Here is a 27,077-nt window from a genome sequence, read left to right as displayed (position 1 = left end):
TCTCTGTGTTTCCATCTCTAGATATTTGGATTGTCTCCTCTGTCCCCATCTCTTTCCTGTACCCCTATCGTATCTAGCAACTCAAGAACAAAGACCTCTAATGGCTCTCAAATGTCTTTCAAGGCTGGCCCCGCTATAAATGCTACCTGTGTCCACAGCCTCATTTTCCACTACTTCTTTATCAGGAATAAGTGCTCCACCTAACTGGTTTATTCACTCTTCAACAATCAGGTGTCCTCTGGTCCCCCACACTGGACTATCCATTTACTAGTCTAAGCCCTATCTTCCAGCACCAAGTTTAAGTCCTGTTTCCTCCATAAGGCCTCTCCAACTGTCCTCAAGATTGGTGAGTCCTCTTGCTTTGTACTCCTGCAGTATGTCCTATCTATACTCATTTGGCACTTGGAGAACAACTTGCCATCATTTTATGTATTTTTGCTCCTTTTTGACTAGACTCTTAAGTCAAGGGCAGATCAGAGATCAATGTTTTTTTGTGTCCCAGGGCCCAGCACAGTTTGTTGTTAAGAAAATATCTCCCTGACTTCCAAACCAAGATTGGTCCAGTGGCCACGCCGGTGCAGCCTCTCCCCGTTCCCTTCACCCCTCATTCCTCTGGCCGCACCAATCTGTCCGTAGGCCATGCCAGTGAGACGGTCATTCACCAGCTTATCAGTCTTTGGATTCCGTGGAGCCCTCTTCATGAGGTCACTTTCAGCTGACTCATAAGCCAAGGAGATAGCAGGGACCTGGAGGATGGAGGGTGGAAGTGACAGGGAACACACAGTTCAGAAGGAAACTCAGAAGTAACTCGAGCTCTGCCCCTCTCCCTGGACACAGATTTTTCCTAATCCTCAGTCCGTTTCACAGGAGTTCCATGAGCTGGATCCCAGCTTAGTCCTCACCATGTCAGTGCCCAGGTCAATGCAGAGGATGGTTATGGTGCCCAGAGGCAGGGGGATACCGAGGATGATGAAGAGCAGGAAGGGGGTGATCTCGGGGATGTTGCTGGTCAGGGTGTAGGCGATGGATTTCTTCAGGTTGTCAAAGATCAGGCGGCCTGGGAAGGATGGTCAACCTTCTGTGAGAAGCACAGAGAGTTCACACCTCCCACAAAGCAGCTCCTGGACAGAGAGACCACTACAAAGCAGTGTCGCGGTCCATGAAAGGGTCCGAAGGTCTCAGGCCTTGGCAGCCCCAGTATTGTTTCTAAATTGTGTGACTATTAATTAAAGCCATGATTTATTAACGTGCCATATCTGTATACTCTTTGTTCTTGGGTTCAACATGGCTACTATCATCTGATCTCTGAAAATTAAGCAGGGTGGGGCCTGTTGATACTTAGAGATATCTGAGAATGCCAATATAAAAGCCATTAGAAGATTAAGGCTGATTCACAGTAACATGGATGGACCTAGAGGTTATCATACTAAGTGAAGTAAGTCAAACAGAGAAAGACAAATATCATATGGTATTGCTTATATGTGGAATCTAAAATATGACACAAATAAACTTATTTACAAAACAGAAACAGACTCACAGACATAGAAAACAAATTTAGGGTTACCAAAGGGGAAAAGGGGGAGGCAGGGAAGAGATAAATTAGGAGTTTGGGATTAGCAGATACAAACTACTGTATGTAAAATAGAAAAACAACAAGGTCCTACTGTATAGCAGAGAAAACTATATTCAATATCTTGTAATATACTATAATGTGAAAAGAATATGAAAAAGAATATATATGTATATATATGTGTATACATATATATGTATGTATCTATCTATCTGTATCTGAATCACTTTGTTATACACCAGAAACCAACACAACATTGTAAATCAACTATACTTCAATTTAAATAAAGTCTGAAGTGGAAAGAGCCTGGGCTTGGGTTCCAATTCCATTTTCTGCCATAACTAGCTTGTGATCTTGGGCACCCCTCACCTTCATTCCTCCTGCCTTGCAAGATGGCTTGAGTCCTTCCCTGACAACCTTTTCTAATATTGTCATCCCTCCCTCCACTCCCTGCTTTACTTATTTTTTTCCATTGCACTTGTCTTCTTTTATTATACTGTTCAGTTTACTTTATTGTCTGTCTGTCTCCACTGGAAATTAAGTTACACAAGGGCAGGGATGTGTGTTTTTATTCCCAATTGTAGTATCCCCAGCATCAAGAATGGTGCCTGGTACATAGTTGATACTCAGAAAGTTTACTGAATTGAGTGGATATAAAATACTGAGGATCATACAAGGTCTCAATAAAATGTTAACTATTACTGTTATGTGGATTGTCACAGATTTTAATAACATAGCTCCAGGCAGAAATCAGAAATCAGGGAGCCTGGGAAGCAGAATTCTGGGGTTCTCCTGTACGCCAATGGGTATTGTCTCTGGGAAAGAGGGGGCTTAATTTAGCTCATGCAGTCAATTCATAGATCAGACTCCAGCTGATCTTGACATGTCAACGTCATTCAGACAACAGGTTGCTAGAAAGTCCTCCTGAGGTTGTGGAGTACAGAGTAGTCTCACGGTATAGCTACACCCTGAAACTTACTGTAGACCCACTTGAATCCCCATGAGAGAAGAAAAACAATGCTATGCTGCACTAGAGCCCCCACTCTTCCTAGAAAATCTGGACTTTCCTCCAATCTCATCAGGGCTCCAGATAGTGATGTTCTAAGTACCAGCTGAATCTAATTTGCAAAATTTTGACTTACAGTGATTTCTCCCAGTCTGTACAGGAGGTTGGAGGATGGGCAAAGGGAATGAGAATAATGTATACCAACTCTCACCTGAGTCTGAGGGCCAAGTCCCTACCCTGGGCACCCTGCTTCCTCACCCTCCTCCATTCCTGTGACGATGGAGGCAAAGTTGTCGTCCAGCAGGATCATGTCGGCTGCCTGCTTAGACACATCAGAGCCAGCGATGCCCATGGCAATGCCGATGTCCGCCTTCTTCAGCGCGGGGGAGTCGTTCACCCCGTCCCCTGTCACCGCCACAATGGCTCCCTGGGTGAAGCACAGAGGGAGTGAAATAACTATTGTGTCAGATTCAGGACCCATCCCAAAGGTCAGTTTGATTCCATCATCCCTTGTTTCTTGGTGTAATCATGCTTGATTTAGGCCTCTTGGCCCTTCCTTCTCCTGAGATAGCAAAACTCACAGGGAGCCCCCAGATGGATGCCTGTCTCAGGGGTTCATGATGGGATGCTCTCTGGAGCCTCCTCTAGCCCAGCCCACACATTCCTATGCTTGGTTTGGGGCTGGGCTGTGCCACGTGATTCCCTCCAGATTCTCCAAGCCTCCTTGGTCTCCATTACCAGCCTCTGACATCCCTCTACAATGATGAGCTTCTGCTGGGGGGAGGTCCGAGCAAACACGATCTCAGTGTGGTTTTGGAGGATCTCATCAAGCTGCTCTGAGTTCATATTTTTTAGTTCTGAGCTGTGTACCACAATGGCTTTGACATCCCTGAGGGAGAGGAATTTCAAAAAAGGCTAGTTCAGAGTGTTGAGAATTCACCAGGTGTCCTGGTGCCCTCTAAGCCATCTTTGCTATAACCTTGTTTCTCCTTTCAACCCCATCTCCTCACTTGTCCCCAGCCACGCACTGTCCCCAGATTGGCACATTGCATTCCTTCCCTCCTCTCCCACCTCCTCCTCCCTCTTCTCTACCTCCTTCTTTGTCCCACCTTCATCGGAAAACCCACTGACATAGTTGCTTGGTCATTTTCCTATTATGATTTACTTTGCAGTAAGTAAACTCTGCACATCCTACCTATAGAAAGAACCTCCGAAAATGTTAGTGGGTGGGGCAGGCTAAGGATGGAGGGAAAAAATGGCAGATCTGAGTTCTTTCAGGGATCTCACCTGGCATTGACCTGGCTGACAGGGATCTTGAGCCAGGCAGCAATGTCCTCTGCTGTCTCGGTGCCTTCTGAGATGATGCCCACACCCTTGGCAATGGCCTTGGCTGTAATGGGATGATCCCCTGTTACCATAATCACCTGGGTTGGAAGGGGAGGGAAAAGGAGCAGAATCATCTTCAGGGAGGTCCCGGGTCCTTCACTTCTCTCACTAAGAACTAACAGATCACTGCTATCATTCCACAGGGGTTTAAGTAGCTCATTCCCAAGAACTTGTGCTGTCAATCAAAAATCTTGCTACGGTGGCTTCAACCCATGGGAGTGGGTCAGGGCCATCAGACCATAAAACATAGGACAATTTGAGCTCTAGTTTTCCCAGGAATAAATCAGGGATTTGGGTGTATTTACTGTATTCAGAATTTCATTTAATTGCTCCAGAAGCTATTCTGCCTCTTTAAGCTCAAAGACAGAAACACCTACCTGCAGAACAGTGGTAATAAAGGAACGTCTGGAATAATCCATCTGCCTAGCAAAATTTCATCTAGGCCCAGGTGCATTTCGGTCCTCAGTCTACCTCTCTTCTTCCCACTGCCTCCTCGTGCCCCTGGGTTCCAGCCCTTTTCTGGATACCTGGGGCCAGCCCTAGTCCTGTCCCTTTCCTCCCCAAAGATCAGATGCTCGTGCTCTGTGCTCTTCTAGCCTTCTGTTCTTTTAGTCCTCCTCACATCTCTGTGTGATGGCTTGTCTGTCTCTCTCCCCTGCTGGAGAGAGTGGGGCTGTGCCTATGATTCCTTGTTAAGTTTCCAGCCCTAGCGTAATTCCTAGCACATAGTAATCCATCAACAAGCAATTACAGAATGAAGGAAGGATCGCTTCCTGGGAACCACTGCCCATGGTTCCCAAGTGCCCTCCAAGCACATAATTCTCAGGCTCTGGTGGGAGGGAGAAGGGAACTATCTGACTGTGGCTGAACTAAGAGCAGAGGTCCTGGAAAGGTCAGTCTGCTTACTTCCAGAGCGTGGAAATAAGCCTTGAAGGAGTTTTCCCATGAGCCCTCCTCATTCCACACTGGCACAGCGGGCTTGCTGGAAGGAGTGCTAACTAAGCTAGGATTACCAGAGACTCAGGAAAGGTGTGCTGTGAGCAGTTACCCACACCACTGGTTTCAAGTGCCCTGGCTTGGTTGTGGGGCACTGGGGCCTCACCAAGCTCGGTCTGTGGGGCACAAGGTAACTGGTGAGGATCTTAGAGGGAACTGCACAGAAGATTAGAAGATTCCAGAGGTGGTTCAGATTGAGCCCTCAGTGATGCCTTTCCAGGCTTACAGTGCCCTGAACGTTTCCTACTGGTTCATCAGTAATGACCTGTAGGACATGTGTGGTAGCTAGCCCAGCTTGACCACTCAGATGGGCCGATCTACAGTAGTTTCTGGAAGTATCACCTCCATGCCAGGCCGGAGAAATAAAAACAAAGTCAGTCACCCCAAGAGTGAGTTCCTAGGACACGATTTCACAGAACATTGAGATGCATACATACAATAGAAGCGCAGTTCTACAAAGAATGGCTCCCTTTGAAGTAAAGAGCATCTAGTAGTTTCTGGAATTTGTCAAGTACTAAAGGAATTTCATTTCCAACTTCTCGGTGCTGACTGTACCTCTGGTGTTCCCACGCAGTCTTGCCAGCTGCCCTCTTGTTCCCTTGGACTCTCTTCCCCCAGATCAGACCCATCTGAGAGAAACGTTCCAGTGTTGGTGACCATTCTGTAGGCCCTCACGGCTCAGCTGCAGTTCTTAGAGGGGGCTGCGTTCATAGCAGGGGCCAAGTATCTTCGTACTACTAAGGGCCTCAGGTAGTGGCAAATAGGATGGCATCATTTTATTTTAGTTTTAGTTTTTTTTTTTTTTTTTTTTGACCACTCCAGGCAGCATGTGGGCTCTTAGTTCCCCAAACGGGGATCAAACCCGCGCCCCCTGCACTAGAAGGGTGGTCTTAACCATTGGACTGCCAGGGAAGTCCCTTATTTTAGTTTTTTTTTTTTTTTTAATTTCCTGTGGAGATTTTATTGAAATCATATCAAATTTATAGATTACTTGAGGAAAGATTGACAATTTTGCAATACAGTTTAAGAATAAAGTTTAAGGGACTACTCTTTGTTGTGGTACGTGGGCTTCTTATTGTGGTGGCTTCTCTTGTTGCAGAGCATGGGCTCTAGGTGCATGGGCTTCAGTAGTTGCAGTGCGTGGGCTCAGTAGTTGTGGCACGCAGGCTCTAGAGTGCAGGCTCAGCAGATGTGGCACATGGGTTTAGTTGCTCCATGGCATGTGGGATCTTCCCGGACCAAGGCTTGAACCCGTGTCCCCTGCATTGGCAGGCGGATTCTTAACTGCTGCGCCACCAGGGAAGTCCTATTTTAGTTTTTTAAAATTAAGTTTATTCCAAAAGGTCTGAACACGTGGCTCTGAGAAATACCAGTCCCACAGTCAATTGTAAAAACTTTGCCAGCCTCTTCCAGCAGCCTCATCATATCCATCAGCTTGGCATCAACACCATTTTGGAGTTGACCTTGGAAGGGTCTCCCCTATGGGACAACCCCCTGTATAACCATTACATTTTGTCCTCCTTGAAGGATGGCCTCATGTGTACGTCTTACAGTTCCCTAGAGGGAAAAGGGGGTGATTCAAAATTCCTCACCAAGTCTGCCAAATTTCTGTCAGCTTCAGGTCCAGAAGAAGTAAGAAATTAAAATGTAAACCTGTGCCCAGAACAAGGGCTGGCCCAGAAAGCACCAGGCCTCCTGCTTCAGGTGTCAGCTCCAGGCCAGCCGGAATCCTCCTCCACCGTTACCTATCACAGCTCACTCTGCCTCAGGCCGTGACCAGTGTCCTGCTCTGGCAGGCCACATGGCTCAAATCACCTCTTTGTCTCCTTGTTGGGCCTCCCCTCCACAGTAGACACAATTGTAACTCTCCTTCTTGCTAAAGGGATCCATAAATTCCCAGATGAGATAAATTTTAGGCTGTGTTATTATGTGCACAGCAATAACACAATGCACAATAATAACCACAGTGTTATTCCTCATGCTGGCAGCCCACCTCAAAGCTGAGAAAATGCAAATGAACCCCTTCTCCATTTATCTCCCACAGTATGTATGACGTGGTAGCTTACAGAACCACGGAGGAGTATCAAGATATGTGGTTATCCTATGCAGACGTGTTATAATAATGCTGTCTCCGCAAAGAACTGTACCACCCCAAACATCTTGTAGTAATTAGGGAATTCACTCAGAATAATTTCCTATATCCATGTCTTGGTTCCCACTGTAGTGACCAATCATTGTACTTAGTGTAGCCCAGGCTGCCCCGAGACAAACTGCCAACAGTCAAAGGTCAAGATGAAGCCATCTCTAACAGACAGCATCCAGTTCTCCTTAAATACATCTAGCCCCACCCCCTCCAACCTGCCCTCCCAGATATTCCCAGAATATCAAGTATGAGCAGGGAAGGTGACAATACCTAATCTATGAAGATGTACGGGAGTCTTAGAATTTGAAATGTGGGATACAGAACATCTCAGAATTAGAGGGATTTTACTGCTGCTACCCCATGAAGTCCAAAGCCCACTCTGATTAAAGAGGAATTCCCATCTCTGGGTTTGTTCTGCAGCTGCGTTTTACTCTTGGACCACTTCGTTTTGGTTTCTAGCTTTTACTCCTGGACGTACACCTGTTAGGGCAGCTGCTCACACTGAAGTCAGATCCGTTGAGGGCCCCCAGCTCTCAATCTCTCATTCTCACTAGTGCCTGCTCTAGGCCCCCAGCCCTCTTGGCCTCACCCTTTTTACAACCCATCCAGCAGTACATTTATATGACACCTTCTACCACTTTGCTACTCCTAGTGTGGCCTGCAGACCAGCAGCAATGGCATCAGCTGGGAGCGTGTTACAAATGCAGAATCTTGGGGTGTCCTAGTCCTACTGAATTAGGATTTGCATTCCAACAAAACCCCCAGGTGATTCACATGCACATTAGTTTGAGAAGCATTGTCCTAAGGTGATGGTTCTCAAATTTGTCTGCACATCAGAATCTCTAGGAAGGTTTTAAAAAATACAGATGCCTGGGTCCCACCCTGAGCGTTTCTAATTGAATGGGTCTGGAGTATGGCCAAGGCATCAGATCTTTAAAGCTCCCCTGGTGATCCCATTTTATTTTTTAATTTTATTGACGTATAGTTGATCTACAATGTTGTGTTCGTCCCCTGGTGATTCTAATGTTCAATGCAAGGCAGGATTCTAACTACAGAGGACACTTATTATTATTATTTTTTTTTGTCTTAAATTATTTTTATTGTAACGTTATTTAAGTATATAAAAATAGAAGAGTTTTTATACAACTGTAAACCAGTAAAGTTGAAATAACATTAAGGGAACGGATGTTTTGCTTCATTGATTCATTCCACAAATATTTATTGAGCAGATGTTGTGACTTGGGTGGGTACTGAAAGCACAGTGGTGAGCAAAATATGACACCAGCCCTACTCTTATAGCTTAGAGTCTGGTAGAAGAGACAGAAAAATTCACTGAGAAATAGCCTGCCACAACGTGGATATGGTACTGACTGTGACTGCTCAGGTACAAATTCAGTTGAGTTGTTTTCTCTCCTATTTTCTACATCTTTGCCAGTTATTCACTAGGATATTGTCTCAGTCTTATCTCCCAACCTATCTTACGAGATTTCCTCGTCTTCTGTATGTTTTTATTTTTTTATTTTTAAAAAATTAATTAATTAATTAATTTATTTTTGGCTGTGTTGGGTCTTCGTTTCTGTGCGAGGGCTTTCTCTAGTTGTGGCGAGCGGGGGCCACTCTTCATCGCGGTGCACGGGCCTCACTGTCGCGGCCTCTTTTGTTGCGGAGCACAGGCTCCAGACGCGCAGGCTCAGTAGTTGTGGCTCAGGGGCCTAGTTGCTCCGTGGCAGAGGACACTTATTATTAAGTTCTCTCTTAAGACTGCAACTCACAAGCTCAGGAAGCAGAAATCAGTTCAGTTAAACCAAGAACCTACTCTGTCTGAGGTTTTCTACTGTTGATCCAGTTTATGACAAGTGAGGGGCATCTGGGATGCTCCAGTGTTTACCTTAATCCCGACACTCCGACACTTGCCCACGGCATCAGGCACTGCAGCTCGGGGAGGGTCAATCATGGAGATGAGCCCCACAAAACAAAGGTTATCCATGGGAAAATTGATTTCATCGGTGTTAAACTCGAATCCCTTGGAGTAAGTGTTCGGCAGATTCAAGAAGCAGAACCCTGGAGAGAGACAGAAGAAAGGACCGACCAGTCGTCATTCCACTGTCTATGTCTCTATCCTGCTTGCCCCAACCTCCTAGATTTTTCACCCCACAAATAATGACTGTTTTTTTTTTTTTAAACATCTTTATTGAAGTATAATTGCCTTACAATGGTGTGTTAGCTTCTGCTTTATAACAAAGTGAATCAGTTATACACATACAATATGTTCCCATATCTCTTCCCTCTTGCATCTCCCTCCCTCCCACCCTCCCCATCCCACCCCTCTAGGTGGTCACAAAGCACCGAGCTGATCTCCCTGTGCTATGTGGCTGCTTCGCACTGGCTATCTATTTTACGTTTGGTAGTGTATATATGTCCATGACACTCTCTTACCCTGTCACATCTCACCCCACCCCCTCCCCATATCCTCAAGTCCATTCTCTAGTAGGTCTGTGTCTTTATTCCCGTCTTGCCACTAGGTTCTTCATGGCTTTTTTCTTTTTCCCTTAGATTCCGTATATATGTGTTAGCATACTGTATTTGTCTTTCTCTTTCTGACTTACTTCACTCTGTATGACAGACTCGAACTCCATCCACCTCATTACAAATACCTCCATTTCATTTCTTTCTATGGCTGAGTAATATTCCATTGTATATATGTGCCACATCTTCTTTACCCATTCATCTGTCGATGGACATTTAGGTTGCTTCCATGTCCCGGCTATTGTAAATAGAGCTGCAATGAACATTTTGGTACATGACTCTTTTTGAATTATGGTTTTCTCGGGGTATATGCCCAGTAGTGGGATTGCTGGGTCGTATGGTAGTTCTATTTGTAGTTTTTTAAGGAACCTCCATACTGTTCTCCATAGTGGCTGTATCAATTTACATTCCCACCAACAGTGCAAGAGTGTTCCCTTTCCTCCACACCCTCTCCAGCATTTATTGTTTCTAGATTTTTTGATGATGGCCATTCTGACTGGTGTGAGATGATATCTCATTGTAGTTTTGATTTGCATTTCTCTAATGATTAATGATGTTGAGCATTCTTTCATGTGTCTGTTGGCAATCTGTATATCTTCTTTGGAGAAATGTCTATTTAGGTCTTCTGCCCATTTTTGGATTGGGTTGTTCGTTTTTTTGTTATTGAGCTGCATGAGCTGCTTGTAAATCTTGGAGATTAATCCTTTGTCAGTTGCTTCATTTGCAAATATTTTCTCCCATTCTGAGGGTTGTCTTTTGGTCTTGTTTATGGTTTCCTTTGCTGTGCAAAAGCTTTTAAGTTTCATTAGGTCCCATTTGTTTATTTGTGTTCTTATTTCCATTTCTCTGGGAGCTGGGTCAAAAAGAATCTTGCTGTGATGTATGTCATAGAGTGTTCTGCCTATGTTTTCCTCTAAGAGTTTGATAGTGTCTGGCCTTACACTTAGGTCTTTAATCCATTTTGAGTTTATTTTTGTGCATGGTGTCAGGGAGTGTTCTAATTTCATACTTTTACATGTATCTATCCAATTTTCCCAGCACCACTTATTGGAGAGGCTGTCTTTTCTCCACTGTATATTCTTGCCTCCTTTATCAAAGATAAGGTGACCATATGTGTGTGGGTTTATCTCTGGGCTTTCTATCCTGTTCCATTTATCTATGTTTCTGTTTTTGTGCCAGTACCAAACTGTCTTGATTACTGTAGCTTTGTAATATAGTCTGAAGTCAGGGAGCCTGATTCCCCCAGCTCCATTCTTCGTTCTCAAGATTGCTTTGGCTATTCGGGGTCTTTTGTGTTTCCATACAAATTGTGAAATTTTTTGTTCTAGTTCTGTGAAAAATGCCAGTGGTAGTTTGATAGGGATTGCATTGAATCTGTAGATTGCTTTGGGTAGTAGAGTCATTTTCACAATGTTGATTCTTCCAATCCAGGAACATGGTATATCTCTCCATCTATTTGTATCTTCTTTAATTTCTTTCATCAGTGTCTTATAATTTTCTGCATACAGGTCTTTTGGCTCCTTAGGTAGGTTTATTCCTAGATATTTTATTCTTTTTGTTGCAATGGTAAACGGGAGTGTTTTCTTAATTTCACTTTCAGATTTTTCGTCATTAGTGTATAGAAATGCAAGAGATTTCTGTGCATTAATTTTGTATCCTGCTACTTTACCAAATTCATTGATTAGCTCTAGGAGTTTTCTGGTAGCATCTTTAGGATTCTCTATGTATAGTATCATGTCATCTGCAAATAGTGACAGCTTTACTTCTTCTTTTCCGATTTGTATTCCTTTTATTTCTTTGTCTTCTCTGATTGCTGTGGCTAACACTTCCAAAACTATGTTGAATAATACTGGTGAGAGTGGGCAACCTTGTCTTGTTCCTGATCTTAGTGGAAATGGTTTCAGTTTTTCACCATTGAGGACAATGTTGGAATAATGACTGTTTTGATGCCACTCTTCAAAGGCTTCTCCCACAGCCCCCTCACCTAGCACGCGTTCCCCCAGACCTCCCAGTTCCAAGTAGGCATTCTGGAAGGCTTCCTTCATTTCATCATCCATTGGGTACTCCTGCCCTTTCAGAAGGTAAGTAGAGCAAAACTCCAAGATCCTCTCAGGCGCCCCCTTCATCATCAGTACGTGGGTCTGGGAGCCGTCCTCCCGAAGGTGGATGGACATCTAGGGAGAGGAGAGGAAAAGGAGGAGAGAGCGAGAGTTGGGGCAAAAAAGCAAGGGTAAGGTTTTTGAGGGTAAAGCCGACAGGCAAGCTGTGTCATACCTCCATTTCCTTTGTCCCCTAAACCAGAGCAGCCCCCCTCCCTCCAGCCAAATCTGACCTTTGGTTGAGCCCACCCCTCCTCCCTTGGAGGAACCCCCAGCCTGGTATTATTTGTACAGGAATCGTTATCTTCTCAGCCAGACTGGAAGTTAAGGGCAGCCCAGGCACTCTCCCATCCCTGCTTCCTCTCTACCTGGGTGGCTAGAAGCAGAAGTCATGGGGCCACAGAGACAGCAGAGTAGACAGGAAAGAAAACTTAGAGTCAAACACCTGTTCTCTAGGGCCAGCAGGAATGCTTTCTTAGCTTTATGACCTCAGGTCAGTCCACTTAACCTCTCCAAACCTTAGCTCCTTTGATAAAATGTAAAAGGTTCTGCGTTGCCCACTTCATTGGGTTTTTATAAAAGAAAGACAGTATTTGTAAAGAATATATTGAAAAACACTGACAGTTCTTTACCATGGTTGTTTGAGCCTGAAGGATGGGATTAGGACGAATAGTAATAACAACACTTATTGAGCACTTACTATGTGCCAGCCACTGTTCCAAGTGCTTTACATGAATTGTCATTTAATCCTCTCAGCTACTACCCTGTAGTAGTACTATCAATTTCTTTATTTTATCGATGACAAAACTAAGGTTAAGCTGTGATCAGAATCACACAGCTAGAAAGTAGAGGCTGTCAAGGAAAGAACCCAAATAGACTCACTTTAGAACACGCTCTCTTAACCAACCTATGCTCTAAGTTCTTTGTTAACTCTGTCATCACATATTTAGTGATGAAGTCTACTTAAAATTTATGATTGTTGCTTTGTTTTTATTAATACTGTCTTTTATTTTTTCCCAAAAGAATAAAGTTATCTATTCACTTTGAGTTACCAAACTCTTTAGGCATTCTGACTTGTTTAGTTTGACACTGAATTGTGGTTGCCTCTTATATTTTTATGTTCATTTTTGGGACTGATGAATAAACTGTTTTCCAAGTGTTGCCAGTAGAATTTGTATAATCACATCTTTAATGATTTTGTTTATATGTTGAATGTACTGTTATTTTGTGTTTATGAATTTTTTTTTTTACCAATAAACAGAACACGTCTCAAAACCAAAAGAAAAAAAAAAAGAATATATCGAAAACTGTGAAGCACAATGCAAAAATTGGTTAGCCATTCTAGCCCCCTGTCTCCTGGAAACACGGCACGGCCCCTGAGAGGGGCTCGACGGTGCAAGTTGGGGGTCCCTGTGGCTCAGCTGGGGAGGGGAGGGCGTAGTCAGGAAGGGAACCAGAGGAGACCACTTGAGGACAGAGAAATAAGATCAGTTTCATTTTTCATTTTCCTGTGATCTCTGATCTGGGAAAAGGAACTGTCTCTGGGTTTCCTCTTATGATCGACAGGAAATTCCTGCTACGTAGCCTGTTGGGTAACAAAATCAGCACATTGAGAGGAATGGAGCCTGTGGTACCAAGGGGACCAGACTGTACTGGCCCAAGGAGAAGCCGGGTGGGAAACCTGGGTGTAAAATGTGGTTAAAACGGCTTCTTTGGAAACTTTCCCAAAACTGTTATATTCAAAATATGCTTAAGCAGTTAAGAGGGAAAACCTTAACTCATGTAAGCAGAAATCTGTAAAAAAAATTTAAAAAAATTTTCTGAGCACTTAAAACCTATTTGTTGACTATTTATTGGAGATTATCAGAGATGACAGCAAGACCTGCTTAAGCTAGTAATTTGGACACAGAAACATCACATCTTGATAGAAAATTACAGGTGAAAAAGATGGGAGAAATCTGGAAATATCAGAACAGAGAAACTTCTTCCTTTCATTTTGATCTCAGAGACGGAAAGATACCAGGCCGTGCAAACGACCGCCAGGCTAAGATGTCCCTTGCAGACCGGAGCCTCTGACTGCCCCATGAACAAGCTGATTAAGGCAGGTTGCTCTTGGGTACAGAGCAAAAGGAGCCAGAGGGGTTTTCTTGGCCCCCTAAGCAAGCCCCGCCAGAGCTGGGTAGCTTGCAGGCTGGCCGAGCACATTTGGTGCAGAGGAGGATTTTGCTGTTTGAACTTGATATTCAATAGCTCAGAAAAGGCACTAACGTTGTCATTTGGGGGAAAGGTTGCTATTTTGTTGGACGTCCCATCAAATGTCATGGGTATGTTTTACTTTTATTTTGAATCTTGTGGAAGGAGAGGTACCTAATTCTTTCCAGTCGAAGGCTTTAATTGGGCCCTGCCAAGCACAAAATTCCTGTCTGGTTAGTGAGGTCACTAGACGTCAGGAAAAAGTGGAAATAAGTTGGCAGTTTGGGCCTAGGGGACCTATCTTATTACACTGACGAAAAGTCAGATGAGACAAAAAACTATGAATCTGTTTCTTTAACTTTTACTCGTTCAGCATTCAGGGTGAAAATATAGGTAATTTCGTTTAAAAAGATCTATATAGCTTTTATTATTATGGCTTTTTTTAGTTACAAAAATTGTTTTTTCTTGTGACGAAAACTTTTAAGATCTATTCTCTTAAGCAACTTTCAAATATAAAGGTATGGACCGCCTCATGAATTTGCCTGTCATGCGGGGGCCATGCTGATCTTCTCTGTATTGTTCTAGTTTTAGTGTATGTGCTGCTGAAGTGAGCACTATTATGTGTTTTTTAAGACACAAAACCAAGGCTTCCCTGGTGGCGCAGTGGTTGAGAATCTGCCTGCCAATGCAGGGGACACGGGTTCGAGCCCTGGTCTGGGAAGATCCCACATGCCACGGAGCGACTAGTCCCGTGAGCCACAGTTGCTGAGCCTGCGCGTCTGGAGCCTGTGCTCCACAACAAGAGAGGCCACGATAGCGAGAGGCCCGCGCACTGCGATGAAGAGTGGCCCCCACTTGCCGCAACTAGAGAAAGCCCTTGCACAGAAACGAAGACCCAACACAGCCATAAATAAATAAATAAATAAAATTTAAAAAAAAAAAAAAAAGACACAAAACCAAAACTGACTTTTGGGAGTTGAATTTCTTCTCTGTTACCCACACATGATGTCTGACCTTTACGGTAGTGCATGAATTTGGAGAATTCCACTACCCTAAGTAAATCATGATTGTCCCGTACGAGTCAAAGCTTAGCTGCTAGAGCTCCCATCATGGTGATGCCACCGTTCCCTCCTTTCCACACTTTCCTCAGTGTGCCAGGGTTCTTACGTGGGAGGGAAGTACTGGGTTTCTTGTCCCTCACATGGATTTTACTGTTAGGGCCACCACTGTCCCTCCCTCAGCATTTCTCCTTCCCTTGTCAGTCCTCCCTGGATCATGGACAAAATGGCCCTGGGAAAACAGCTTCGCAAACACTCTGGAAAGCCCTGACCGCCTACCTGACGGCAGCTGCTAGAACTGCAGGCATGGAATGAAAAGAAATATTTGATGACTAGTGAGATAAGATGCCTCAGGGAAGTGGCCGGCAAATCCAACATACTCCGCAGCAGCAAATTTCACAGTTGCCACAGAGACGCCTCTAGCGTGACTTTCCCCAGCTAGCCTTTAACGTGACTTTCCCCAGCCAGGCTTTGCTGCCTATGGACATTTCAGAGAGCACTTTACGACTTGCGCTCTGCACAAGTGGCGTAGCCTCAAGTCTGCTTACGACTGAATGCCTCTTCCTTTATCATCTATGCCTGCATTTACCTGTTTGCCACTTTCCCTTAAGGTGAACCTTCCTCCTAACTGGGGTGCTGATTATCCACCGTATCTGTTCTACAGCTCAGACATAAAGGCAAAGGCAAAGCTCCCGTTTCCCCAGATGACAAGCCCATCCCCCGCTGCTATTTTCCTACCTTTGTCGGTTCTGCACCTGGTACTTGTTGGTAGAATTAAAGGGAATGTCTGCCACCTTGGGGCTTTTCTCTCTCATCTCCTTCACAGAGATGTAAGACTGCTCGATGAACTTGAGGAGGGCTGACTCAGAAGCATCCCCTGCTGTTGCCCGCTGCAGGGATGGGGTTGGTATAATGAGCCCGAGAGGCAAGGCACCTGGGCTTGCCGGTGGTGTCAAGGAGAGGAACAGAATGGGGAGGGGTGCTGGGGGCATCACCGAGGGCCAGGAAAGAGATATTGAGGGGAGAGGGCTGGTTATACCCTGGACACTGAGGTACCCTTTACTCCCTTGGGCCTGACACCTTAGCTATGGGAAGGTACTCCTGATTAGCCTTAAAATCAGCCCAGTTGCAGAGGCCAGCAATTCGGGCCAGGATACACCAGGTATCAGAGCCCTTGGCAAATGAATTCCCTAAGGAGAGAGAACAGAACAGTGAGCAGGGATAGGAGAGCTTAAAGCAGGAGTTTATTCACACCCCTTCTGCGCCCAGATGCTTCTCAGAGACAACATTCCATCTCCTCCACGCCCCCCTGCTCTCCTCTCACTTTGCAGCTACCTTCTTGCTGTCTGGACTCACCACGCCCTCTCAGCTACTCATCACATTCCCCACATCCTTCCACTCTCCGACCGCCAACGCCACTAGTCACCAGTCTGTTCTTCGCTGGTGTCGGCCTCATAGATGGTCCTGTCGAACCACAGGTGGGCGACGGTCATGCGGTTCTGGGTGAGGGCGCCCATCTTGTCGGAGCAGATGGTGGAGGTGGAGCCCAGTGTCTCCACCGCCTCCAGGTTCTTCACCAGGCAGTTCTTCCGAGCCATGCGCTTGGCTGTCAGGGTCAGACACACCTAAGGCCGTGAACAGGGGAGAGGGGACACGGAGAGGAGAGCTCGGCTGCTCACAGCACTTTGTGTTTTTGGAAATCTGATCGTTTTTACTGCTCTTTTAATTTTTTATATTTATTTCCCTTTTGTTACCACCTAGTCTTTAGAAACCCCATCTGTGGCTATGGGAAAGGAAATTAGGAAAGTGATTTCGGTTTGTACTTTATGGCAGAGTTTCAAAAAAAGAGTGCTTTCCTTTACCAGGGTATCATAGAGAATGATCTCCTATTCCTCCTGGAATATTCCTCTCCCCCTCGATCCTTTCATCTTTTCTATTCTGCAGCCTCTTCTCCACTCAAGTTCAAGCCACACTTCTTTCTCAAGTCCAGTCTTTCCAGGGACCTCGGTGAGAGCTAACCTTTGATTGTGGCATAAGTTGCTCTGTGTGGAGGAGGGTTGTACCAGTAGTTTAAAAAAGGAATGGGGAGGAGAGAATGATGAAACTGAGAAGGACTGTTGCAGCGCTGAAAATGACTTGAGAAGTCACTTAAACCAAAAGATTTTTGTTGACCATAAATCCAGTGAAAGTCAGGTGTGGGGCAAGGTTATTTTAAAAACGAATGAATTCTTAGGCTGCGGTTATGTACAGAATTCTAATCATGGAGTTATTATTTATTTACACAATATCATGAGTACTAATGTTTTTGTGCTAGTCCAACCACACCCTGGGTATTATTCTCATTTCCATTTTAAGAAGGGTATTGATAAAGGAAAGCATACCCCAAACAGGTGATCCGCAAGACAAGGGGTCTGCAGATCGTGTCACAGGAAGAAGGGCTAAGGGAAAAGGGATTATATGACCTCTCCCCTGGAGAGTTTGAGGGGACATAATGGCTACTGTCAAAGATCTAAAGGGTAGGTTTGTAGAAGAGAGAGATTTGACTTATTTTGTATTTCTTCAGATGGGAGAACTGGAACCAAACAGGGAATCATATGTCTGCCCAACATAATGAAATCTAACTAGAGCAATCCAACAATGGAATGAGGTCAGATAAAAAGGGGTGGGCTTCCCATGACTAGAAATCATCATCATCGCCTACAGATTTTATACAGGATATTTGGCATTGGTTGAAAGGTTGAATTTACATGGGCTTGGAAGTCCTTTCCAGTAAGATTCTATAATCCTAAATTAATCTTCTTCTCTGAACCGATGAATAAATTGAGGCCCGGAGTGCAGTGAGTTGGCCAGGTTCTCCAGCCAGTACACCCAGGACTGGAACTCACTCCTGGTGATTGATAATGTATGCCTTCTGCATCGTAACTCACTTCTTTTCTCATTAAAGAGAGAAGGCACCAGAAAATAGGGGTGAAGGAAGTCAGTGTAATTTGGGAGCTCAATGATTTGACATCTTGTATACGCATCAGAGTACTCTGCGCTGGAGAGTTTCAGCCACGAAAGAGGTACTAGTGATTTCATTCCCTTGGGGTTGTTTGTCTGCCCTGGGGCCACACTCCACCCTAGCTACTCACAGTGACGGGTGGCCAGCAGCCCCTCAGGCACGTTGGCCACAATGATGCCAATAAGAAAAGTAACAGCCTCCAGCCAGGAGTAGCCCAAGATAAGCGAGAGGCCAAAGAAAGTGACACCGAGGAAGACGGCCACTGCTGTGATCAGATGGATGAAGTGTTCGATCTCCGCAGCAATGGGGGTCTGGCCCACTGCCAGGCCGGAGGTCAGCGAGGCAATTCGGCCCATCACCGTGGAGTCTCCTGTGGCAATCACGATGCCCCGGGCTGTCCCTGTGGATGAAGGGGGAAGTCTGAATTGGAAAGGCTGTTGGGTTTGGTTCCTACAAAGAGAAAACTGTCAACAGTCAAAAACAAGGTGGAAACTCAAGGTCCTCTGAGAGGTTATAATGTTCTACGGTCTTTACATTTCGTTTATGCAAGTGAAGGTCTCCTCATCTGAAAAATCTCTGAAGAGGTTTCACAGTTCTCCAGAGATACCCAATTTTATTGCCTAATTTCCTTCACTGTCAAGAAGGTCTTTGTTACACTTAATTTAAATCTCTTCCATTGCCTATATGTTTCTTATTTTGTCCTCAGCAGCTGAAGAGCTTCTCGAGCCCCAGGAATGATGGTTACCCTTCTGCTAGAATCCTGTGTTCCAGTATCTCCCCGTCCTCTAACACAGGGCTACTCAATTTGCCGCCCCCATCCCCAGGAGACATCTGGCAAGGTCTGGAGGCATTTTTGGTTGTCACGACTGAGGTTGCTACTGGCACCTAGTGGGCAGAGAGCAGGGGTGCTGCCAGGCATCCTGCAACTCACAGGACAGCCCTCCTCTCCCGCTACCACGAAGAACAACACGGCACAATTGTCAGTAGTGTCGAAGTTGAGAAACTCTGCTCTGACCGAGCCTCTTCCCTGTTTTGCTGGCTGGAGCCAGTCTGCCCCCTGCTGGGTGGCACACGCCATAACACGGCCCCTGAATCAGAAGGGGAACTTGACACACCCAGGATGTAGGACACTCGTGTAGCTTGAAATGAGGGGCCCCACAAGGTTCTTTGCTCAAAATAATTCTACCTGCTTTACCATAATGGCTGAAATTCCTACCATTAAAGTTACAGTCAGAATCACCCAGAAAATCAACATATTATAAAAATAGCACTTATTTTCGTATCAGAAGGACTCAGGGCTAGAAGTTCAACTTCCAATGTACTAGCTGTTCACCCTGGGGCAAGTTACTTAAACCCTCTGAGACTCAGGTTTCCTCATCTTTAAAATGGGATAAAAGCATCTACAAAGCTGTGAGAATTAAATGTTTTTAAAAGAGCCTAGAACAGGGTTGGACACATAGTAGGCACTCAAATATTTGTTTCTTTCTTTTCTCCATTTAGATGAATTTAAGGTCTCCAGAAGGATGGCTAGAAAATCACACATATGCCTTGCAGGGTAGCTCTAATCTGGCAGCTCCCACGAACATCATAGCATGGAGCGGCCAGTCCACTTTCAAAGTCACCTTCAGCATTATGAGTCTGAGAGCAGGTTCTGCTCCGACCGACAGCAGACGAGTGAGGTCACTGCTATGTGAAGAGTGGTTCTGGAACGCCTCACAGTATGAGGCACTCTGCAGGTGAGCAGGAAGATACTAAAATAATTGAGAGGTGCTGAGAGGGTTTATTTTGGCAGGGGGTAGGGGTGGTTAGGGTATGGTGTCACTTATAGTCATTTTGTGCCATGGTTTAATCTAGTTCTTCATTTTTCTTCCTTCTGCTATGGTTTCCCCATGCTTGGAGAGACAGGATTTAATAACTAATCCCAATGTGTCTAGGGAGGGGGAAGGTTGATGTCAACTTTGGGGAAGGTTAAGAAGGCCAAGCCTCCCATATTCCAGGCTAGACTAACTTCTTCCTATGCCTTCTATATAATGCCAGAGAAATAGCTTACCATCTCCCCCCTACCCCCCATGAAGATGCATGAGAACCCAAAGAGAGATGTTTGTACCAGCAGCCCCGTCAAGGGCCACAGTGATGAAAGCAGAGAGGCAAGGGCCTAGGATAAAGGTTAAAGTGACGCTACCTGTTTGCAGATTGCACAGGGATTCCTCAGTTTAAGAGTCAAGAGCTCCTTCAACCTAGCTCCACCCTCTTGGTCACGTCTTGGGTCCCTCTAGTCTCCTATTAAAGCCTTCTCTATTCTAGTCAGATCGCTGTTTCTTAGATGGAATTCCATCATCCACTTTCCCTGTTATTTGAAGCATATAATTTGTTGATGAAAAGCCTACATTGGAAGGACAAATCTGAGCAAATTTCTTCCTCAGATTTAATAATAGGAATCTCATGTTTTTGGAGGAAGCTTGCTAACTTGCATCTTTCTGTTCAATGAAGTTAAAAAAATTTTTTTAATATATATTTTATTTTCTAGTTGGATTCTTCTTCAGTCTTAATGGTACTCTACTCCTTTAAGCTATTTCCAAATTAAATAATTTTATTACCAGAGGGGTCATTAGCAAGCTTTATTCCAGGGGAGGTTCTGTGGAAAAAGCATGGGCTTTGGAGACAGACCTACATTAGAATCCTTGATCCCCCTTTTTTCTGTTGAGTTGTGCTCTTGGGTGCTGCATTTAATTTCTTTGAACCTTGGTCTTTCATGTGTAAAATAGGAATAATATCTGTTGTATAGTCTTGTTAGAATCAGAGATTTCTGTGGCACTTGACACATACTAGGCATTCAATTAAAGAATAGCTATTTCTTAGACACCCAAACATTTATTCTTAAGCATAAATGATGGTTTTCATGTGTGTTCCAGAGAGTTTTGCAGGCCTTCTTAAGCAGAAAGGATGAAGGAGAGGTTGACATAATGATATTGAGCCCATTGGTACCACTTTGGCCAGCGCTGCCTCCCAGTTCAAGGATGCCCTAGATTCTAGGAACAAAGCCAAAGGTGTGAGTGGCACCTCTGCTAACTCAGATTTCCAATGCCAGTACCCTCTCTTGGGACAGTGAGAAGTTAGGGCTTACTTCAGGAGAAGAGTGACCTAGCAGAGCTGAATAATTTTCCTCCCTTCTGTGCTATTTTCAGCTCATAGAGCATAGTCCATTCACTAGATAGAATAAAAATAGCTACAATTATAGGGCACTTACAGTGTGTTAGGTCTTGCGCTAAGCATTTTATTATGTATTATCTCCTTTAGCCCACATAAAAATCTATGGAGTAGTGACTTTTAGTATCATCAGTGTACAAATGTGGAAATGATGGCTTTGACCTTTCATCAAAGTTTGTATAGCTCATGAGGGATGAAGAACGTAGACTATTTACTGGCTGTTACCTTCCCTTCTGCCTTTAGAAGATAGAAAGGTCTGGAAATCTTTGTTTCAATATTTGCTTTTGAATCTAGGCTACTTATGATGCGATATTCACCTTCCACACAGTTGGTGGAGAAGAAGCAGATATTTTGGGTCTCCAGAGGGTTCTCCTTGGTGAAATCAGAGGAGCGGGATTGGGGCTCTGACTCTCCTGCCAAGGATGAGTTGTCCACCTGGGATGGGAGAGAGGACAGGTTATGGAAAAAAAGCACCAGCATCATCATTATTGACATGCAGAGAGAAGCATAAACTTACACAACACTGTAACCTCAAATCTGCACTTGTGACTTCTCAAGGTTCTGAACAATAAGATCATATTTTTTTGAACTGAGTCCAGGTCACTGCAGTGCTCTAAGACCATACTTGGCCCCCTTCCATAGTGTTTCACATCCCCTCACCTTACATCCTTGTGAAGAGATAAGCCGGATGTCAGCAGGGATCTGGTCTCCCCCCTTCACTTCTACCAGGTCTCCTACCACCAGGTCTTGTACAGGGATCTGAATCTTCTCTCTGCCTCGGATGACCAGAGCTTGCTGTGGGAAGATAGTGTAGGGTCATTTCCAAAGCTTTTTGCTCCCCTCATCCAGTTCCTGGTCTCTTTCCCTCTGATTCTCCTTTCTTACACTGTCACCACATCATTCTCAAAGGTCTCTTGGGTAGATTGCAAATTCTTACCATCGCTGTCTACAGGGCCCTTTGATGCTCCTCTCACTAAACTATGAGGTCTATCTTTCCATTCCTACACTTGGGCTTGGCTGTATGCTTGATTTGGCCCATAGGACATTAGCAAATGTAGTGCAAGCAGGCGCATAGAAAGTGCTTGCACACTGGGGCTTGCCCTCTGCCACCATATTGAATATGCTCAAGCTACCCTCCTGGAGGGAGAAAGATGATAAGGAGAGAGGCCCCAGCTGTCCATGACGTCTCAGCTGAGGCCCCAGACAATGGAATGAAGTCTTCCAAGGCCACCCAGCACCAGCCAAGGTCAGCCCAGATCAGAAGAACAGCCCAGCCACAGAATTGTGAGAAATACTATGTTCATTGTTTTGAGCCACTATGTTTCGGGGTGGCTTGTTTAGCAGCAAAAACTGATAGTCTCCAAACTCCTACTTCATTCTACCAAAACGTTTCCCACTGAACTCTTACCCAGGGAAGGAATTAAGATATGTTGACACCAAAGGGAGAAGAAGCTCCTGAGCTATAATGCTAGAACATGATCGTGTCATTGGGAAACTTTGGAGCCTATCCCTTTCCAAGTTTTCAAGCCCTGTGCCTAGGAACCCCCTTCTACTGTCATATTATTTCCAGGTTCTTTAGAAAAGTTTTATTTGAAAAAAATCTAAACTTTCAAAAGAGTTGCAAGAATAAAAATTGTACCAAGAACACCCATATAACCTGTACCCAGATTCATCTGTTAGCATTTTACCCCATTTGCTTTGTCGTTTGTTCCCTGTCTCTATATATGTGTGTATGTAAATACTCTTTTTCCTGAACTATTTGAGGGCAAGTTACACACATCATGATCTTTTATTGTACATACTTCAATGTGCATTTCCCAAGAATTAGGATATTAAATAACCATAATACAGTTATCAAATTCAGTAAGTTTCACATTGACACAATACTTTCACCTGCTGTCTGCATTCCAGTTTTGTCAATTGACCCAATATATCCTTTACAGCATCATTTCCTGCTCCAGCACAGGATTTGGTCTAGGGTCAGATATTACATTTAGCTGTCGTGTCTCTTTAGCTTCCTTCAATCTGGATGACTTCCATCGCTGTTCTTTGTCTTTAAGGCCATCCACATTTGAAGAATCCACCCTCCCTTTGCCCCCACCCCCCCTTTTTGGAATAGAACCCCAAAAGATTTGAGGTGTCAGATTATGCTCATTAGATTCAGATCATGCATTCCAGACCAGACCACTTCATGGATGTTATTGTGTTTTTCTCAGGGTACTTTTAAGGCCTGATAGAGTAAAACCTAAGTGAATGTCACCCTCATTACCAGCCTCACTCAGTTCACTCACCGTAGGAAATAATTCTTCAGGGGACATACAAATCATGTATTTGGCTACATTCTACACATCCTCCCACTGTATCCTTCCACATGAATCCTACCTGAGGTACCATGGTCTTAAAAGATTCCATGATCTTGGAGCTCTTGGCCTCCTGGTAATAGGAGAAGCAGCCGGTGATGATGACCACGACGGTTAGTACAATGCCGAGGTACAGCTGGGGGTTGGGAAACAAAGGGCTCATCAGTAGGTCCTTTTCTTCCTCTTCATCCTCAGAAAGTCAGCTTGCAAGGGTAACAGCCGTTTTTCCAGGTGGAAGAAACCATGGGACTTGGTGGGAGAGCACAGGGGCTGAGAAGAGTCTGAGACGGGCCCGGTTCTCTGGGCTTCCTTGTGAAGGAACCCGGAGCTACAGTGAGGGGCCAGCAAAATCCCAGGCCCGAGGAAGCCTATATCTTCCTCTCCAGGAAGGCTATTCATGGGGTCGAGTGTGGCTATTGAGGGAGATGGAGAGGAAGGATAGGAAGAGATTAAAATTCTATGAAAGAGAATGGACAGCAAAGTGCTTTGATGACCAGTTGGGAAGATAACCAAAGGACAGCAAGTTTCTGGGGGGAACGTTATATCTCAGGGAGCTGAATCAGGAGCTATCTAGATAAGAGGGAAACCAGGAAGGACCAAAGCTTCCTTAGAAAATCCTGGGAGTATAGGGATTTGGGTCAGAGGACTTCAGGAGTGCTAGGTTGCTGAGCAGAAGAGTTTCAAGGGCTAAGCAGACACTGGGCTTGGCAGTAGTAGTTGAACAGACTCACATTGTCTTTGGTAGGGTCTTCATGGAAATATAACTGGATGCCATAGGCCACGAAGCAGAGACTGGCACCAGTCCACAGTAGGAGGGAAAAGCCGCCAAACAGTTGTTTACAGAACTTAACCCACTCTGGAGTGGTAGTGGGTGGGCTAAGTGTATTGGGTCCATCTCGAGCCAGGATTTCCTGTGCCTCTTCAGGGCTATGGCCCTGTGTGGAAAAGAAATAGGAATGGATGGAGAACCATGAAAAGAAAAGCAACTGTAACAAAGGAAAACCTGGCTTCAAAACTCAGGTCTGCCATTTATTGCGCTAGGATAAGTCTAGAGACCAGTGAAGTTCTCTGAAGGTCATCCTGGAAGTTCTTCCTACATAAGTGGGATTCTAAAATTTGCATTATAGAAGGATCTCATTTAGCCTCCTTACGCAGGAAGAATTTTTAGTTTATGGGTTGACTCACAAATCTTTTGAACACCTGTCTTGAGCCTGGTACTGTGGTAGGGTACCAAAGCGAGTAAGAATGATCCCTACCCTTATGGAGCTCCAGCTCTAATGAGGAGATACATATAAACGATTTATAATATAATGTGCCAGGCTAATGGAATGATGAGATACGATACATAATGTTGATAACATATGGACCTCCACACTTTGACTCTTTAACTTAGAAATAGGAAAAAAATACCAACTAAATCCAACATGAATGTGTAGATCCTCGCTCTAGCCTTGTGCATAAGCTTGTGTGCTTTTTCCTCTTAGTGAAAATGAGAGTAGAACCTACCAGAGGACAGTAAAAAAAAAAAAACAACCAAAACGCTCCTTAATTCCCATCAGTCACTCCCCAACCTCCCCCGGAAAAACATGCAATTTTAATAAAAACCGGACCAGTCTCCCATGCTCCTCCTTGGTTACCAGATGGTCATCCCAAGCCCCTCCAATGAAGAAATTCCAGAGCTAAGAGGAACTTACATTTTGAGGGCTTTTATTTAAGTTTATTTGTGGTCATTGTATTAGTGGTTATAGTAGCAGCAGCAGCAGTAATAGTGATAATTGCAGTAATAAATCATTTTGCTGTTGAAGCAGCAGTTCTCAAAGTGTGGTCTGGGGACCCATGGGGTCCTGAGACCCTTTCAGGGTAGAGTTTTCCCAAGGCTACAGGGCACATGATAGCACAATAGAGTTAATGCTGAAAATATATGAGAATCTAGCTGTCTTCTATTAAAAAGCTAGACATTAAAGAGATTTGCAAAAATGTAAAATGCCACTAATATTTTTTTGTTTTGAAAAACATAGTTATTTGTCATAAAAATATTATCTGTACTAATATATAATGGCTGTTTATAAATGAGTTAGGAAATACTTTTTAATTTTCTCAATTTTAATTTCTAATATGATAAATATATAAGCAGATGTAATCCACATAAGCAAAAGCTCTTTGGGGTCCTTGATGGGTCCCGAGGACAGAGGTTTGAGAAGTGCTGCCCTAACCCATCCCCATTCTCTCATCTAATCCTGAACTCTCTTTGGGTAGTTACCATTTCATCTTTTTCTGAGTGTGTGCCCTTGGCTGGGCGCAGGTTAAGGGTAAGAGCATTGACCTTGAATTTAGGGGTTAGATTTCTAGCCCTGCTTTTGTCCTGGCAGCCTCAAGGTCGGGAATGGAGGCCCTCTGCCTCCCTCAGGGAGTTCCTTCACTCACCTTGGTTAGGTCCACAGAATATTTGGTGCTCAGCTCGTCCAAGGTTAATTTGTGATCATCCTGAGGGGACAGTAGAGTCATTGAGGGACAGGGGGTGACGCATCATTTCTAGGGGAAACATTTTGGGGAAGAGAGGTGGCACTGGCCTGTGTGATCAGTTTTCAAGGTGAGACGTTAGAAGCCTGAGGGTTGAGAGAGATTTCTGGAGGGCAGTTTGTCAGCACCCATTTCGGGTGTTCTTACCATGACCAGTTCCTTCTTCAGCTCCTCCATCTCTCTCTTGTTTTTCCTCTTCATCTTTCTTTTACTCATTTTAGGACCCTTAGGTCTTGGGCTTGGATTCTGCTCATGAGGTGTCATGGTCCCTTTTCTCCCTCCAAGCCCCATGGCTTTCCCTGAATATGGCTGCCCCAGATCAACTGGTGGGAAGAAAGCAAAGAGAGTGAGGGGGGTGAGGGAATCAGGTGGAAGGAGGGGGAGAGGGATGAGAGGAAGAATGGCTGAGGGGTGGGGGGAGGACTGAAGGAGAGAGAGAGGGAGGGCGGGCGGGCGGGCAGCGGTGAAGCCCTAGATGGGGGAGGAGGAGGTGTCAGGAAGGAGGGCACGGAGGGATGAGAGGAGCCTGGGGCCTGAGGTACAGGAAGGAGAGGGGTGAAGAGAGGGAGTCGAGGAAATGAAGTGTGGAGAGTACTGTGTGCCTAAGTGATGAAGATGCCGCAGGGGCCGGAGCAGGTGGGAAGTGCAGTGGGCTTCAGGGCACGCTGGGAGCGCCCCCCAGCACCGAGGCAACACCCAGGCCTGTTGTCACAAAGGCCTCAGGAAAGTTCTAACTGAGAATCCACGAGTCTCAGTCTCTGGGTCTGAGAATGATTGGAGAAGTTTCTGCCACAGAGAGAACTGCAGTCTGACGGCAAGGCTAGAACAAAGTCCCAGTCTGGTCCTGCTGACTTCTGAGACTCAGAGGTACCCTAGATAGCTGACTCAAAAAATAAAGCAGGCAGTCTGTGTGTGTGTGTGTGTGCTTTTGCTGAGGTGCCCTTCCCACAGACATTGACTTTGAGCTTTTGGTTGTAGGAGATCAGATAGCAGAATAGGCCAGATCTTGGAC

The 27,077-nt window shown here is 44.9% G+C and overlaps 1 protein-coding gene and 1 pseudogene across 1 annotated transcript in view; both read right to left on the bottom strand.

The window, feature by feature from the left end:
* The window catches only part of LOC137760690 (sodium/potassium-transporting ATPase subunit alpha-4-like), a 32,873-nt gene extending 6,517 nt beyond the window's left edge, over positions 1 to 26,356 (bottom strand). Inside the window, 18 exon segments of the mRNA XM_068537609.1 lie at positions 623 to 746; positions 903 to 1,057; positions 2,835 to 3,003; positions 3,315 to 3,465; positions 3,864 to 4,000; positions 8,990 to 9,162; positions 11,612 to 11,801; positions 15,733 to 15,867; positions 16,058 to 16,167; positions 16,404 to 16,602; positions 17,366 to 17,388; positions 18,109 to 18,378; positions 21,503 to 21,620; positions 21,846 to 21,980; positions 23,568 to 23,681; positions 24,277 to 24,480; positions 25,970 to 26,029; positions 26,213 to 26,356. Coding sequence (XP_068393710.1) covers positions 623 to 746; positions 903 to 1,057; positions 2,835 to 3,003; positions 3,315 to 3,465; positions 3,864 to 4,000; positions 8,990 to 9,162; positions 11,612 to 11,801; positions 15,733 to 15,867; positions 16,058 to 16,167; positions 16,404 to 16,602; positions 17,366 to 17,388; positions 18,109 to 18,378; positions 21,503 to 21,620; positions 21,846 to 21,980; positions 23,568 to 23,681; positions 24,277 to 24,480; positions 25,970 to 26,029; positions 26,213 to 26,356 — 2,611 coding nt within the window.
* Positions 14,434 to 14,534, bottom strand: LOC137763142 (U6 spliceosomal RNA; annotated as a pseudogene).
* Positions 26,357 to 27,077: the final 721 nt, after the last annotated feature.

This window comes from Eschrichtius robustus, chromosome 3 (assembly GCF_028021215.1).
Source record: "Eschrichtius robustus isolate mEscRob2 chromosome 3, mEscRob2.pri, whole genome shotgun sequence".
Lineage (NCBI taxonomy): Eukaryota > Metazoa > Chordata > Mammalia > Artiodactyla > Eschrichtiidae > Eschrichtius > Eschrichtius robustus.
Note: the sequence above shows the minus strand (reverse complement) of the source record. Positions and strands in the feature narration are given on the sequence as shown.